The sequence below is a fragment of the Artemia franciscana genome, chromosome 5 (assembly GCF_032884065.1).
Source record: "Artemia franciscana chromosome 5, ASM3288406v1, whole genome shotgun sequence".
Taxonomy (NCBI): domain Eukaryota; kingdom Metazoa; phylum Arthropoda; class Branchiopoda; order Anostraca; family Artemiidae; genus Artemia; species Artemia franciscana.
This window is the reverse complement of record NC_088867.1, coordinates 4,000,247-4,017,185: the sequence shown is the minus strand read 5'-3', so window position 1 is coordinate 4,017,185 and position 16,939 is coordinate 4,000,247. Positions and strand designations below refer to the sequence as shown.

Below are 16,939 nucleotides of genomic sequence, written 5' to 3'. Positions count from 1 at the left end.
TTACACACTACTTCTAATACTACTATCACTGCTACAATTACCAGTTGTAGTACTACTATTACTATTGCTCCAACTACTACTTCTATTGCAACTACTTGCAAGCCTAAGAGCATTAAGATGAAAATTTCAAGAAGTATATAAATATAATGGTTATCAAAAGGACATATCGACAATGTATTAGCATTGGCTAATTCTATTAAGTTGAGCACTAATACAACGGATGTGAATATTATTAAAACTATACCTAAGAGTTTGAAGGTGAAATTTTCAGCCGAACTTTTAGAGGGGAAAGTAAACTAAATCACAACGCCCCATCCATATGCAGGTTGTCAAAAGGGCATATAAGCAATATTTTATGAACAGTTTTTTGTGTGGAATTAAAACTTAGAAGCCTTGTTGTGGGGGCTGTTGTTACTACTACTATTGATACTAAAGCCAATACCATTACCATTAATTCTGCTGCAACTTCTACTACTATAACTATACTATGCTACTACTACTGCTACTAAAGGTAAGAATATTAAGGCAAAAATATTTATGCAATATTGAAACTGAATTTAACTAAATCGAAACAGACTATGCCCACAAAGGTTTTCCAGAGGAAATATCAGCAATGCTTCAGGAACAGTTTATGGTATTAAGTTAAAACATTCATTTTTTTATTAAAGGGGGTGTTGTCTCTAGGGTTATTGGGTAGGTCACCCCCCCCCCCCACAGTTAAGCAGATTTGCCCATTATAGCTAAAAACTAAGTTTTGCTTTAAAATCGAATAAGAACGCATTGTTCGTAAACTGGTTGCCAATAATACATCTCAGCAATATCAAACGGTTCGTGGTAACAAACTGTAGTAAGGAGCGACCCGGCCCAATAGTAAACGAAACTCTAAAAAACGAAATTTTGATACCAATAGATATATCACAAGAATTGGATTTTTATGCTGATTTTGGATATATAAGTTTCCTCAAATTTAGTCTTACTCATCAAAAGTTACGAGCCTGAGAAAATTTGCATTGTTTTGGAAAATAGGGGGGAAACACCCCGTAAAAGTCATACGATCTTAACGAAAATCATACCATCACATTCAGCGTAACAGAGAACCCTACTATAGAAATTTCAAACTCTTATCGACAAAAATGTGGAACTTAGTATTTTTTGCCAGAAGACCGATCACTGGTGCGTGTTTATTTGTTGTTTTTTTTTTCTCCCCAGGGGTGATCGTATCGACCAAGTGGCCCTAGAATGTCACGAGAGGGCTCAATCTAACTGAAATTAAAAGTTCTAGTGTCCTTTTTAAGTGACCAAAAAATTGGAGGGCACCTAGGCCCCTCCCACCCTCATTTTTCCCAAAGTCAACGGATAAAAATTTTGAGAAAGCCATTTTGTTCAGCATAGTCAAAAACATAATAACTATGTCTTTGGGACTGACTTACTCCCCCACAGTCCCCAGGGGAGGGGCTGCAAGTTACAACCTTTGACCAGCGTTTGCATACAGTAATGATTATTTGGTGTACGTGTTTGGTATAATGATTAAGTGTACAGACCTTTTCAGGATGATTTTTTGGTTGGGGGGGGGGGGTTGAGGGGAGGGGACTACGTGGGAGGATCTTCCCTTGGAGGAATTTGTCATGGGAGAAGAGAAATTCCATGAAGGGGGTGCAAGATTTTCAAGCATATTTTTTAAAAAACAATGAAAAAATAAATATGAAAAAGTTTTTTCTACTGAAAGTAAGGACCGGCATTAAAACTTGAAACAAACAGAGACTATTACGCATATGGGGGATCTATCTCTTCCTAAATTGCTCGCTCTTTACGCTAAAGTATTTTAGTAATTTCAACTATTTCTTCTACGGCCTTTGTGATTCAGGGGTCAATCTTAAAGAATTGGGAAAAAATTAAAGCTTTAATGTAAAGAGTGAGGTATTAACGAGGGGGCGAACCCCCTCATATACATAATAAAAATATACGAATATTGAAGTTCGTTACGTAAGTTAATTTGTAAGTTATGTATATTTTTTACTAATAAAAAGGTTCGTTAAAAATTGAAAATTATAGTTGCCTTTTTAAGTAACCAAAAAATTGGAGGGCAACTAGGCCTCCTCTCCCACCCTTTTTCTCAAAATCGTCTGATCAAAACTAAGAGAAAGCCATTTAGCAAAAAAAAAAATAATACGCAAATTTCGTTTTAATTATTTATTTGCGGAGAGCCAAAATAAAAACATGCATTAATTCAAAAACGTTCAGAAACTAGTCAAACAGTTCGTGGTAACGAACTGTAGTAAGGAGCGACCCGGCTCAATAGTAACCAAAACTCTAAAAAATGGAATTTTGATACCAATAGCTACATCAAAAGAATCGCATTTTAATGCTGGTTTTAAATATATAAGTTTCATCAAGTTTAGTCTTACCCATCAAAAGTTACGAGCCTGAGAAAATTTGCGTTATTTTAGAAAATAGGGGGAAACGCCCCCTAAAAGTCATAGAATCTTAACGAAAATCACACCATCAGATTCAGCGTATCAGAGAACCCTACTGTAGAAGTTTCGAGCTCCTATCTACAAAAATGTGAAATTTTGCATTTTTTGCCAGAAGGCAGATCACGGATGCGTGTTTATTTGTTTTTTTGTTTTTTTGTTTTTTTGTTTTTTTTTTTTCCCCAGGGGTGATCGTATCGACCCAGTTGTCCTAGAATGTTGCAAGAGGGCTCATTCTAACGGAAATGAAAAGTTCTAGTGCCCTTTTTAAGTGACCAAAAAAATTGGAGGGCACCTAGGCCCCCTCCCACGCTAATTATTTTCCCAAAGTCAACGGATCAAAATTCTGAGATAGCCATTTTATTCAGCGTAGTCAAAAAACCTTATAACTATGTCTTTGGGGACGACTTACTCCCCCACAGTCCCCGTGGGAGGGGCAACAAGTTACAAACTTTGACCTGTGCTTACATATAGTAATGGTTATTGGGAAGTATACAGGCGTTTTCAGGAGGATTTTTTTGGTTTGGGGGAGGGGTTGAGAAGAGGGGGATATGCTGGGGGAACTTTCCTTCGAGAATTTGTAATGGGAGAAGAAAATTTCCATGAAGGGAGAGCAGGATTTACTAGCATTATTAAAAAAAAAACAATTAAAAAATAAAAGTGAAAAAGCTTTTTCAGCTGGAAGTAAGGAACAGCAATAAAACTTAAAACAAACAGAAATTATTACCCATATGAGGGGCTCACCTCCTTCTAATACCTCGCTCTTTACGCTAAAGTATTTTCGGTAATTTCAACTACTTATTCTACGGCTTTTGTGATTCAGGGGGTCATTCTTAATGAATTGGGATAAAATTTAAGCTTTCGTGTAAAGAGCGAGGTACTGACGATGGGGTGAATCCCCTCATATATGTAATAAAAACATGAGAATACAAAAGTTCTTTACGTAAGCTAATTTATAAGTTACGTAAATCTTTTACCAATAAAAAGATTCGTAAAAAATTAAAAGTTCTAGTTGCCTTTTTAATTAACCAAAAAATCGGGGGGCAACTAGGCTTCGTCCCCCGCTCTTTTTTTCTCAAAATCATTCGATCAAAATTATGAGAAAGCCATTGAGCCAAAAAAAAAAATATGCAAATTTCGTTTTGATCATTCCTCTGCGGAGAGCCAAAATCAAAACATGCATTGATTCAAAAACGTTCAGAAATTAAATAAAAAAAACAAGTTTTTTCAACTGAAAGTAAGGAGTGACATCAAAACTTAAAACGCACAGAAATTACTTCGTATATGAAAGAGGCTGCTTCCTCATCAACGCCCCGCTCTTTACGCTAAAGTTTTTTACTGTTTTAGAAAGAAGAATTGAGAGAAAGAGTCAAACTTTAGCGTAAAGAGCGGGGCGTTGATGAGGAAGCAGCCTCTTTCATATACGAAGTAATTTCTGTGCGTTTTAAGTTTTGATGTCACTTCTTACTTTCAGTTGAAAAAACTTGTTTTTTTTATTTAATATTTTAAAAGATTTAGAAACTAATATTAATATTTAATAGTTTTTTTTAACTGAAAGTAAGGAGCGACATTAAAACTTAAAACGAACAGAAATTACTCCGTGTATGAAAGGGGCTATTCCTCCCTCAACGTCCTGCTCTTTACGCTAAAGTTATTTACTGTTTAATAAAGTAGAATTGAGAGAATGAGTAAAACTTTAGCGTAAAGAGCGGGACGTTGAGGGAGGAACAGCCCCTTTCATACACGGAGTAATTTCTGTTCGTTTTAAGCTTTAATGTCGCTCCTTACTTTCAGTTAAAAAAAAAGATTTTCAAAAGGGTGTATGTTGTTAAAAATTATTGAAAAAGTTTATCTAGCATACAAATATCAGGCCAAACTATAGATTCTTAAAAGAAAAAACGAAAGATTTAAACTATTACTTTCTTTTTCCCTGAAAAGGGAACTTTTTCCTCTAAATAAGGTTTCAAAAACTTATTTTGTGGAAAAACTTCATTTGAAAAAAATATAAATGAATGGGCATTGTCAGTTTAATATACATATGCTGATATTTATTCCTTAAAATCTTATTAATTTTCTATTTATTAAAGTTTTAAAAGTGAAAATATTAAACGAAAAATTTTCAGTAAAGTGTAAATTATGTACTGGTTTTAAGATGGCATAGGGGTTGTAAGTCTTACTCATCTTAATTTCTGCTTGTTTTGAGTTTGATTCGGTTATTTATTGTAATTTCTGCTCGCTTGGGTTTCATTTATTTATTGAGGCTGATTTTGTGGAAATAAGTTTTTTTTTTTAATTAAAAAAGGTGAGAAAGTATAGCAAACTTTAGAAACTAATCGTTACAAACATACAAAGAAAAATACTTTTGAACACATACCAAAGAATTACAACTATCCGACGTTTAAAACGGTTTTTGTAAGATTTTCCTTCTTTTTTTTTAAGAGTTTATTGGAGAAGAGAAGCTTTACAAATATTATAACTCTTGAAATAATCCCTTTTATCAAAAATTGAGAAAATCTCTAAACAGAACTTTTTATCTATTGGTAAGCTCACCTATACCTTTTTTTTTTTTTTTTTTTTTTTTTTTTTTTTTTTTTTTTTTTTTTTTTTTTTTTTTTTTTAAGCAAATTCAAAACTCACCAGAAATATTACTAGCATTCATAGTCAGGTATTCCGTGAAATTTTTAATGAAAAGGGAATTCTCGCACTTTCATTGAGCATACTCGTTTGAATAAGGTAAAGCTACGTTCTGACCAGAAGATGGTAAATTAAGTCAATACTATAATAATTAAATTAAGATAATATTACAATCATGGTTGAGCGAACCACGAGCAAAACCATAACCCAGAAAAGAGCGAACCCCAGCCTACAGTAACCAAAAGTTAAAACGTGTTTTGAAAAATAAAACATGTTTCGAAGTATTAAAAATGTTATTTTTCGAGAAATATATTAGAAAGGCTTCATAGATCTTTGCTTCCCATCCAACATACCAGCTAGAATTCGTTTTGCAACGGTTTCCATTTCAGAATAGAGGTATAATTTTGTGTTTTCTCTGGCGGGGAAAATTATCTTAAAAATAATTAATAACTTCTTATAGATATAGGGGTACAAACCATCTGTAGACGAGTATTCAAACTAATTTTTTTTTATCGAAGCATTTATAGAATGATTTCAGCAAGTTTTTTTTCCAATCTAACATATTAGGCGGATAGAACTCACTTGCTGATGTCACCTGGTCGTTGTCACTTGACTTAATTTATCATCTTCTGGTCCGAACGTAGTTTCGCCTTATTCAAACGAGTATGCTCAATGAAAGTGCGAGAATTCCCTTTCCATTAAAAAGTTTCATGAAATACCAGAATATGAATGCTAGTAATATTTCTGGTGAATTTTGGATTTGCTAAAAAAAAAAAAAAAAAAAAAAAAAAAAAAAAAAAAAAAAAAAAAAAAGTATAGGTGAGCTTACCAATAGACAAAAAATTCTAATTAGAGATTTTATCAAGTTTTTAATTGATTTTTGCATTGATTTAAGGCCGCACAGCCTAAAATTTTAGCTTATAATCATTGTCTTGATTTTACTTTTATGCTATTACTTTTACTTTTATTACTCTACAATATATGCCAGTTTTCCGCTACTAATAAATATTATTTTAACACCTAAAAACAAAGTAACAAAATTCAGGTGTTGTCGGCACCTATGGGATTTGGATATCAGAAGAAGAACTACTTGAAAAAATTGATCACAACCTACTTGTAGAAAAATGGAAAGTTAAAAAGCCGCACAGCCTTAAAGTTTATCTTATTTTCATTGTATTGATTTTACTTTTATACTTGAGTTTTGCTCTACAATAGATGCCAGTTTTCGGCTACTAATAGTATTGATTTTAGATGATTTTAGTATTCATGTCAGTGGCTTTAATACTACCTTCACGTCTCTGTACTTCTGCTAAGCATTACAATTTACCAATAAAAGGATGAATTGCCTGAACTAATCCTTTTATTAGCCAAGTTTACTTACCGAACTTTCTCCTTGGGTCCATCCCCTATCATCTAGAGCACCAGATGACCCTGGGTATGATACCTCGATAACTCCAGTGATCTTCAAATAAGAAATGGCAATGGTGCTGTCCTTAGACTGCCCCAGAGCTGCTTGGACCATCAGCTAGAAATTACATTAATTATAGATTATTTGTCTCCTTACTCTGCCATTTTGATGACTGGTACAAATACAATACCTAGTTTGCCCAAGGCAACCATTTGAAGATTACTGTGTTTTGTACTAAATTGGAAAAGTGTCTTGAGTTTTTGGAGCAGAATGTAAACTAGAAACTTCTTGTTAAACTGGAGAAGTCTGCCATAGAAATTAATTTTGTCGCTAAAAAAGCATGGTGAGGAGTATTTACTGTGAACCCATGTTTTGGAGTGGGTCAAAAGATTTAGAGAGAAGACGCTACGGATAATCCTCGTCTTGGCCGGCCACTAATAGCAAAACTGATGCGTACATTGAGAAAATTGGTAATATTAATCGAGAAAATCGTCATTTGAGCATAAGTGTAGTTAGCTAATTAATAAACATTAACAAAGAATCTGTTCGGCATAAGTTTCATGGCAGTTTCGGCAGCAACAAAGTATGCTGGAAATTGGCACTGAAAACCCCTACGGTTGATCAACATGAAGCTCAGATGATGATCTGTGTTGAGATCCTAAGAAAACACTGAAACCGACTCTATCTTTTTAAAATTGCAATAACATGTCAGTAATCAGGGTTTTTCACGACAAACCGAGCGATACTAAAAACACTAAAAAAGCTCTAGCTCACCAAGAGAAAAAAAAATAAAGGCTAAAAATGTTAAAGGGTGTGGTTAGCGTTTAATAAATGTAGTGTTGTTTTTCTTATTTTCTTTTGCCTCTTGCTAGAGAACAAAACAAAGAAAGTTTGAGTTTATAGGAATTCTTGAATAACCCGTAAAAGGCTCTAAAAACATAAAACAGCCGTAAATTCTCCTCTGAAGTGAAAAAAAAAACAGAAACTTTTGATCTACTAGTTGCAGAGAATTTATTTCAAAACCATAATTAAAACAAACAAAATAATTGATAAGATTATTACAATGATTTAGAGTGGTCATAAAAATTACATAAATATCCAAAGTGGGATTGGTATAAAAAGAGACGAGAGATCGCAGATTAAATGCTAGGTATATAAGTTTAATTTTTTTAAATCGAGAGCCACACATATTTCTAATTGTGAAGAAAATGATAGGACTTTGAAAAACTCTGCACCAAAAAAGTCTGAACCAACTAAATAAAGGTTAACGTTAAATAAAACTTTGGCAGTGGTCATAAAAATTAAGATTAAGTTTTAAAAAATTAAAATAATTCATTAAAAAAAAAAACAATCGCAAAATTAGGAAAATATTTAGAACAAGATTAGGTAAAAAGAGATGAGTGATATCAAAGGTTAGATTCTAAGAATAAAAGTCTTTTTTTTCTAATCCAGAGCAACCTATATATATATATATATATATATATATATATATATATATATATATATATATATATATATATATATATATATATATATATATATATATATATATATATATATATATATATATATGATAGCGAAGAAGATCATGAGATTGTGGGAAACTACATCAAAAAAGTTTTAACTGATTCAATAAAGGTGAATGTCAAATAAAATTTGGGGATTGTCATGAAAATCATAACTAATTATAAAAATAAATCAATAAAATCAATCAAGAAAAAGATCATAAGAATCAACTGAATATCTAAAACGGGATTAGTGCATAAGGAGATGAGGGATATCACAGACTAAATTCTATTTAATAAAGGTCTAATTTTTTAAATCTAGAGCCACGTTTCTAATAGTGAAAAACTTTAGGAGATTTTTGGGAAACTGCACCAAAAACGTCTAAACCGACCGAATATACATTGGAAATAAACTTTGTGAATAGTCAAAAAATCAATTTTTTTAAAATTATACACAAAAAAAATAATTTAAGAAAACGATCACGAGCGAGATCACAGATTAACTTCTAGGTAAATTAGCTTAATTTTTTATTAATCGAGAGCCACACATATTTCTAACAGTGAAGAAGATGACAGGACTTTGAAAAACTCCGCACCAAAAAAGTCTAAACCAACTGAATGAAGGTTACGTCAAATAAAACTTTGGAAGTAGTCAAAAAACTAAAATTACTTTTTTTCAATCACAAACAATATCAATAAAATGAATTTAAGGACACGGATAAAAATTAAAGAAATATCTAAAACGGGAAAAGTGTAAAATGAGATGATCGAGATCACAGATTAAATTTTAAGCACATAAGTTATATTTTTTTTAAATCCAGAGCCACATATATTTTTAATAGTGAAGAAGATCAGGATGTTTTGAGAAACTCTACACAATAAAAGTCTGAACCAATTGAATAAAGGTTAACGTCAAATCAAACTTTGGAAATAGTAATGCTAACTGGAGAAGTCACCGTACTTCTACCAGGCTAGCAAATAAAAAATTGCATTCATTTTTCGAAACATAATAGTATTCAAAAACTTTTAGCTACTTTGATTTTAATTAATCTTAATTATACTATTAGTTATAATTATATTATACTATTATATATTATACTATTAAGTACAAGATCTTCAGAAGCAGCACAGCATTGTTCCCTGAAACCCGTGTGAAACACCCAATAGTAAAATTTCTTGGTCAAATTGTTCAGAGTAGTTTGAAGGTCTAATAAGCATGCCGCAAGGTTTCACGTGACCTCTGCAGTCCCAGGAGCAGGAACCCCAAATTGTGTAAACTATTTAGGTTTTGATAGAATTGGCAGAGAAGTTTAGTCTTGGCTGTCCGATTATTTTGGAATCGTTTGCAAGACCGATATTCTCCTAAATTTCCCAACAGTATATTCCTGAAATGACACAGATACTTGGAAAAATCAAAAGATGATAACCACTTCCAAATTCTCTAAATGCATTTTCTAGTACAGCTCAAAAATGATTTGGGAGGTTAAATTAATATTTTTAGATAGTCTGGGCTAGGGGTGAGGGGGTAAGTGGACCTTTAATTTTGACTTAGGAAAGATTGGAGAAGCCAGATATTTTTCGATTCTAATCTGGGTAAATATTTTGTGGCACTATAAGCTGTTGTTGGACGAGAATCTATTCTCAGTGAAGTGGCGATGTAAATAGAAAGTCACTAGGCGCCCCCAGGTTATCAAATAGCAAAACAAGGATCAAGTTCAAACTTTTAGAGAATGATCTGACCAGGTGGACCTTAAATTTGTGTGAGAGCAAGTGGGCAGAAGTAATACAGACACTATTAGTATCAAGATTAAAGACACTATGTGTATCAGGTTATCACAACAGCATATCTACAACATCTCGGGAACGACTTGGGAAGTGGAGTTGAACTTCCCAGTAATGGATTCAGTCTCTGATCCACCAAACCGTTTCTGTAGTGCAAGCTCCTGTAAAACTTTGAATCTTATCACGGTCAAGTAGGGAGGCAATGCAAATGAAACAATGTGCTGCCAGATTATCTTATATATTGAGACATTTTTTTCCTCCAACCCACTTGAACATTTTGCCACTATAAGCCACTATATGCCAAGTGAAACTCAATTTTATTTGGAGGTAGGGGCAGAGGTATATCAAAGGATTCAAAATGCATCAGGTAATGAAAATAGCATATATACAATATCTTAGAAACAGCTTGGAGACAGAATTTAAATTTTCGGGGGTTTTGAGGTTTCAAGTAAACCTCAAGTTTATTGGGAGGTAGAAGGCAAAAGTAAATCAAAAGACCCCCTGAATGTATCAGGTTATCAAAATAGCGCATATACAATATCTTACAAAGAACCTAGAGATAGAATTAAACTTTCAGGAGGTTTTGAGATGCCAAGTGAACCTCAAGTTTTATTTGGAGGTAGGGGGCAGAGGTAAATCAAAGGTTTCTGAATGTATTAGGTTATCAAAATAATATAACGTTAACTTCTTAGGAGAGGTTTAGTGGAATCAAGCTAACACTTACAGATTGCTAAGGGGGGGGGGGCAAGTGGACAAATTTTCTGGTTTAACCCGAGGGCAGTAAAGAGCAAAACAATTGTTTCCCCAATTAGTCCGAACGTTTTTGCGCTTTTAATCGTAGCACAAATTAAAATCTATTCACACTGAATTAGCTAGAAAACATCAAAAGATAGTATACGGGCCAAGGTTATTAAAATAGTGTGTCATCCAATATCCTAGGAACATCTCAGGGTTTATATCTAAAATTTTGAGATAGCGTTGAGAGGCCAAGTGAACATCCAATTTTGACTTGGGAGGAGTAGTGTAGGTGAATCAGAGGACACTTTATTTTCCTGGATATCAAAAGAGCACATGTGCAATATCTCGGAAACGACTAGGGGTGTGAATTTGGGGCGAAAAGAGGGCTGGTGCGTAAGGTTACTTTTAGTTTTGTGTTTAAGGGGAGAGGACATGGACACTAAAAAATTTTTTTCTTTGATCTGCCTAAAAGCCTTCATACTATACAGTCCTCTGGAATTCTGAATCTATTCGCAGCGAAGTAGCGAAGTATATCAGAAGACACTACTTGGGCTAATTTATCAAAATACCGTGTCTGCAATATCTGTGGAACAGCTTGGGGGACTCAGTTATCGGGGACGGGTAACTAGACCTCAAATTTAGAGTTAGGGGAGGAGTCAGAAGGGAGAGAAGCAAAAATATTTGTCTCCAATCCATCTTAAAGATTTTACACTATAAGCATCTATAGGACTTATAACCTATTCATGGTTAGGTAGTGAGGTAAATCGAAATTACTATGAGTCCTTAGGTTATCGAAATAGCTTAACAACGACATTCTGAAAACAGCTTGGGGACCAAGTTCAAATTTACAGGGAGTACTGGAGAAACCAAAAGGAACCCAGATTATGACTTGAAGAGAAGCAGCACAGGGAAGATACTAATTTTTTGCCTTCAATATTTCTAAATATTTTGCTCTGTTTTTGGTACTTACAATATATGCACATTAAAGCTGCTAGATGAATTCAAAGATATTCTATGAATCCACTCTATAAAAAAGTGAATTAGTGAAATCTTTAGAACTACCTGAGAGATCGATCTGAAATTCTCAGAGATTGATGGGGAGTTGCAAGTGAATTTAAAATTTTGTTGTTTTGGTCCAAAGGTAATGGGGCCCAAAAAAATATTGTCTTGGATGATGGCTAAAATGCGCAAAGATTTAAGAATTTCCTTTCTAGCGAAGTAGCAAGGTTAAAAAAACATATTTTGTCGACCTATGCTATCAAAATTGAGTAAATGCTATATCATGGGGAACGAATTGATGAATCAAGTTGAAATTTTCAGTGAATCTGGAGGGGGAGGGAAAGGAAACTAAAATTTTTGTGTCAGGGAGGGGGGAAGACAGCCAACACATTATTGTCTCTGATATATTAATTCACAAAATAAGTCAGCCCTTTTTTCCGGTAAGCTTAAAACTTGAATACTTAAGGTCTTGCGTCAATGCCCCATATGCTGTAAAAATTGAAAAACATAATATTTTCCAAAAACAGAGCCGAAAACCTTTTTTTTTTTTTGTGATTAGCCAGGAATCTTAATGTTTTCATTTAGCCCAAAACAAAAGGAGTCACAAGACTAGGAAAGTTTTTGATCGTCCCAGACCGAAATTTTAAAAGATTCATGGGGCCTTAAACTGTCCGTGTCCAATTGGCTTGAGAATTATATTCACAGGATCCTTGGCCCACTTTCTAAACAAAAAGTGAAACCAGTTATGATCTATCAATTTTTAACGTCCAAAAATGGGTGTCAAATTCCTTTTGTCTCTAATTACCTTTGATTTCACAAAGCGTGTTAACAGGAGATATAAACAGGGAAAAAGAGGCCTTGATGAAGATAGAACAATACTGAATAGAATTTGGCTCTATCCTTTCGTAAAAAAATGAATTGTATCGATCCTTAACACCAAATAAACACGCAAACTTGATCGGTCTTCTGGCAAAAATGCAAAAAAATAATACAATTTTTTTGTTTTATTATTCAAAGTTTTGATGTCTTTTTTGTGTTTTTATTCCACTGGTTTATTTAAATTAAACCCTTTTTTTCTCTGAATTTTTTGTTATCATGACATTTACCCGGTAGGCCAACTTAACCAAGGGAATCTAGATGAGGACAGCAGACTTTGGAAGAAGACTTGGGATTTATCAATTCGTAGCGCAAAAAAATCAAATTCTTTTTCGTGGTTCCCTGGCAATTACAGGTCAAGTAACCAGAGGAAACTCAATGAATACAAAAAAATACAACTAATCTGGTTGTATTGATTGTTGATGTTCGATTTCTTTTGCTTTTCATACAACAAAACAATAAGTTTTTTTGTTTTTAAATGATCTTGGCATGCATTTGTTTTAACGCACTTAATATTATAGCAAAATAAATCAAGAAAACATTGTTAAAATAACATGATGAGTTAGGATGGAACCATATTCAAAGATGTTTACACCATGGAAATTAGGACGATTTCAGCATTATACAAGAGCAAAAATGAGGCAGATTTTTAATCCACATGATTAGAACATCCCACAGTATCAAACGGTTCGTTACAACGAACTGTAAGTAAGCAGTGACCCGGCTCATTAGTAACCAAAATCCTAAAAAATGGAATTTTGATAATCGGAGTTTTATGCTGATTTCAAATATATAAGTTTAAATAAGTTTAGTCTTATTTATCAAAGGTAACGAGCCTGAGAAAATTTGCTTGATTTTTGAAAAATGGGGGAAACACCCCCTAATAGTCATAGAATCTTAATGATGATCACATCATCAGATTCAGCGTATCAGAGAACTCTACTGTCCAAGTTGTAAAAGGCGTTCTAAAAAAATGTGGGATTTTATATTTTCTGCCAGAAGAAAGATGCAAAATCCCACATTATGCGTGTTTATTTGTTGTTTTTTCCCCAGGGATGATCATATCGATCTATTTGTCCTTGAATATTGTGAGAGCGCTCATTCGAACGGAAGTTGAAAGTTTTAGCACCCTTTTTAAGTGAACGAAAAAATCAGAGGGCAGTTCGGCCCCCTCTCCCACCCCTTTCTTCTCAAAATCTTCCGATCAAAATTTTGAGCTAGCAAGTTTTGCTCAGCATAGTTGGAAGGGCTAATGAATAAGCTTTTGGGATATCAAAACCCTCCCACAGCCTCTGGGGAAAGGTCTTTAAGTTATATATTTGCCCATTGTTTACGCATAGTATTTGTTATTGGGAAGTATGCAGACATTTTTCAGGGGAGGGATTTTCAGCTGGTGAAACGTTTTACGTGGATAATTTTCAATGGGGAGGGAAATTTTCAGGAGGTGAATTTTTCAAAAGAAAGGGGCTTTTGTCATAATTCGCATACGAAATTCTTCTTATGTTTTGCTTTTTCATTGCCGACTCAATTCTACGCGTAGAGATGTTAAGGATTATTGTCCGTGGTAAATTTTCACCAGGATTCATTTGTCTAGAGAATAAATCCTTCGGGAGGAGGGTTTTATCTTTGGAGGAGTTGCCAGATTTCCTGGTATTATTTAAAAAACGATCAGAAATTAAATAAAAAGGCAATTTTTTTCAGCTGAAAGTAAGGAGCCACATTGACCCTTAAAAAGAACAAAAATTATTAAATATTTGAGGGGGTTACTCCACCACAACACCTCGCTCATTGCTCTAAAATTTGAATTCAGTCCAAATTCCTCAAATCTAGATAATAAATCCTTGTGGAGGAGGGACTTTTCTGTGGAGGAATAGCCAGATGTCCTTGCATTATTCAAAAGAAAGATAAGAAATTAAAAAAAACTTTTTCAACTGAAAGTAAGGAGCAGCATTAGAAGTTAAAACAAACAGAAATTACAACATATACGAGGGAGGTTACTCCACGCTTTTTACGCTAAAGTTTGAATTCTGTCCCAATTCCTTAAGAACGGCCCCTGAAACACTATGTTCATTTAATTAGGGCAATTTTAAAGCTTTTTTTAAAGTACTAAAAACTTTAGCGTAAAAAGCAAGGTGTCGTGGAGGAGTAACAATCTCCCTCCCATACAAAATAATTTCTGTTCGTTTTAGGTCTTAATGTTGCTCCTTACTTTCAGTTGAAAAAAACTTGTTTTTGTTTTATTTAATCAACCCCAAGCTGATAGCAAACATGTTATTAAAAATCTATTGCACAAAAAAATGGATGATCGAATAGTCTGACTGAATATTAAAATTTCATCTGAAATTCAAATTGCAGTTTCACATTTTAATTCTAAAGTAGAAAAACTGATTTTTTGTAAAAAAAACAATATTCTTACAATAAAATCACCTTTTAAATCCTTATGTCAGTCAAATTATGAATAGAAATTAACTTTAAGGAATGTTTTAAAAACATTAAAAAAAAAATAAAGAACAACACTAAAATCTAAAATGAATAAACTTAAATTCGTGTAAAAACCAAAATTAAAGAGCAAAATTGTCATGAATAAATAAATGACTCCAAAAAGGAACAGAAACTAAAATAAATGATCGCATAAAATATAAAAATAGTAGGTATTACCATGGATAGATAGATAAAACACAAAATGAACTAAAATTAAAATAGATAATCAATTGACTTAAGAGGAACAAAAATTCCTACAAATAAGGAGTGAGGCAGACGCACTCCCCCGTCCCCCCAAACCCCCCAAATGTCAGAGAGTGACTTATGCATCCGGTTTCTCATTTCAGGTTTTAAAGTTGTTCCTCCCTTTTTTTTAGAAAATGTTTTTTAACTAAATAAATAAAAATATCGCTTCATTTTGTCAGAAGCTCATGTTAAAAACGCCCTAGAAAGCTACATATTAAATGCGAAAACCTCGTCTGAAGGTGTGTTGTTTTTGCATCACCATATAGTTTTTTCTCTGGTTTGGCACCACCAAGTTTATTTTATCATTTCCAGGTTTCTATTACTTTTTTATTCTTTTTGTTTGTTTTTTCTTCTTTTATGCTATTCTCTAGTGTGTGTTAAATGATTAATCTTCTTTTTTCGTATTTTTTTTTATTCTTCAGTAGTAAAGGGTAAGAAGCAGAAATATCAGAACGCCTATTATTATACATTTATCTTTTTTTCTAATTTTACTGAAATTTTCACCCGTTGTTATATTTTTTATTTTATTTTAATTATTTACAAATTTGAGGATCTAGCTATTCGATTTGGGACCAGGTCACTGGATTTTAAGAGATAACTTATCCCTTTTAGTGGATGCGATTTAGAAAAAGGAATGACATTAAAGGAAGTTAGAAAATAAATAGAATAGTGAAAAGGAAATCTCACCTGTAGTTCGTCTCCAACGTTTCCCATGAAGGAGGTAGATACTTTAACCATTGATGTGCTGGGGCGGTTGACGAAAGTACTCATATCAAAGAATGGATCAGCTGATATATTATTGAATGAATCTTTAGTGAAGAAATGAAGACGAGCATTGTTGTCTCTGTTTCCATTACCCCAGAACTCTATCTCAACTTCTACCTTCTCCTGGGTAATTTGAAAAAATGGGCTTGTAAGGGGAACTGGGCCTGAAATTTTTATTAATTTTAGAAAACTTTCTTAATTCATATTTTGGATACATTCTATGATAAAATGGGAGCCAAAGAAGTTCAATTAAAGAAAACTAATCCAAAAATGTGATAAATCTTTTTTGACTCTTGCTACTACTACTACTACTAATACTACTACAAGTAACAACCCACTACAGCACCAACCTGCCTGAGGCCAACACAGCTACGTGTGCTGCTCCTTCATCTCAATGTTTTCAAGACCTCCCTCTTTTCACCATCTCAAGAAGTTCCAATTTCTCTTAATCTTTTATGGTATCCCCACCCCATTCGGCGATCACCTTCTTTTCGTTTGTTCCTAGACGGTTGGTCAACAAGTACGACCTTTGACGATCTGTCATCCGTCAACCTAGCCATCTCAAACTTTCTTTCATTTTAGCTCTTGAAAGAGGGACTGTACCACATTTTCTCCGTTTTCGCCATTTCTCTATGACAGAAAAAGGCAGGAGTCAAAATAGTGTTTGTAACATTTTTTTTTTATCCCAGCTAACTATTTGTAATACAGTCAGTCAGACGTGCGTCCAGAACGATATGTAGACAATTTCTCTGGAAAACATTTAGAAAATCCTCCTCCATCTGTTGAAGCGCCCACACTTCAGAGTAATACTTGACCACTGTCATCACTATAGCTTCCAATGTTCTAATAGTTTACAAACATATCTTCCTGTTCCTCTAAAACTTTTTAACCATAAAAGAACACCCTTGGCCTGGTCTATTTTACTTTAACATCTTCGCCGCACCCACTGTCTTTACTAACAATAACCACCTAGGTAAGAGAAGCTAACTATTTTACCGTTCTTCACGTTACCCAGTGTCACCTCTTCGCTTTGA

The 16,939-nt window shown here is 33.6% G+C and overlaps 1 protein-coding gene across 1 annotated transcript in view; it reads right to left on the bottom strand.

Annotated features, from left to right (window-relative positions):
• The window catches only part of LOC136026896 (uncharacterized), a 58,084-nt gene that overhangs the window by 12,924 nt on the left and 28,221 nt on the right, over positions 1-16,939 (bottom strand). The window contains exons 5-6 of the mRNA XM_065703714.1: positions 15,828-16,069; positions 6,487-6,630 (exon numbers count right to left, since the gene is read on the bottom strand). Of these exons, the coding sequence (XP_065559786.1) occupies positions 6,487-6,630; positions 15,828-16,069 (386 nt within the window). The remainder of the gene's footprint in view (positions 1-6,486; positions 6,631-15,827; positions 16,070-16,939) is intronic.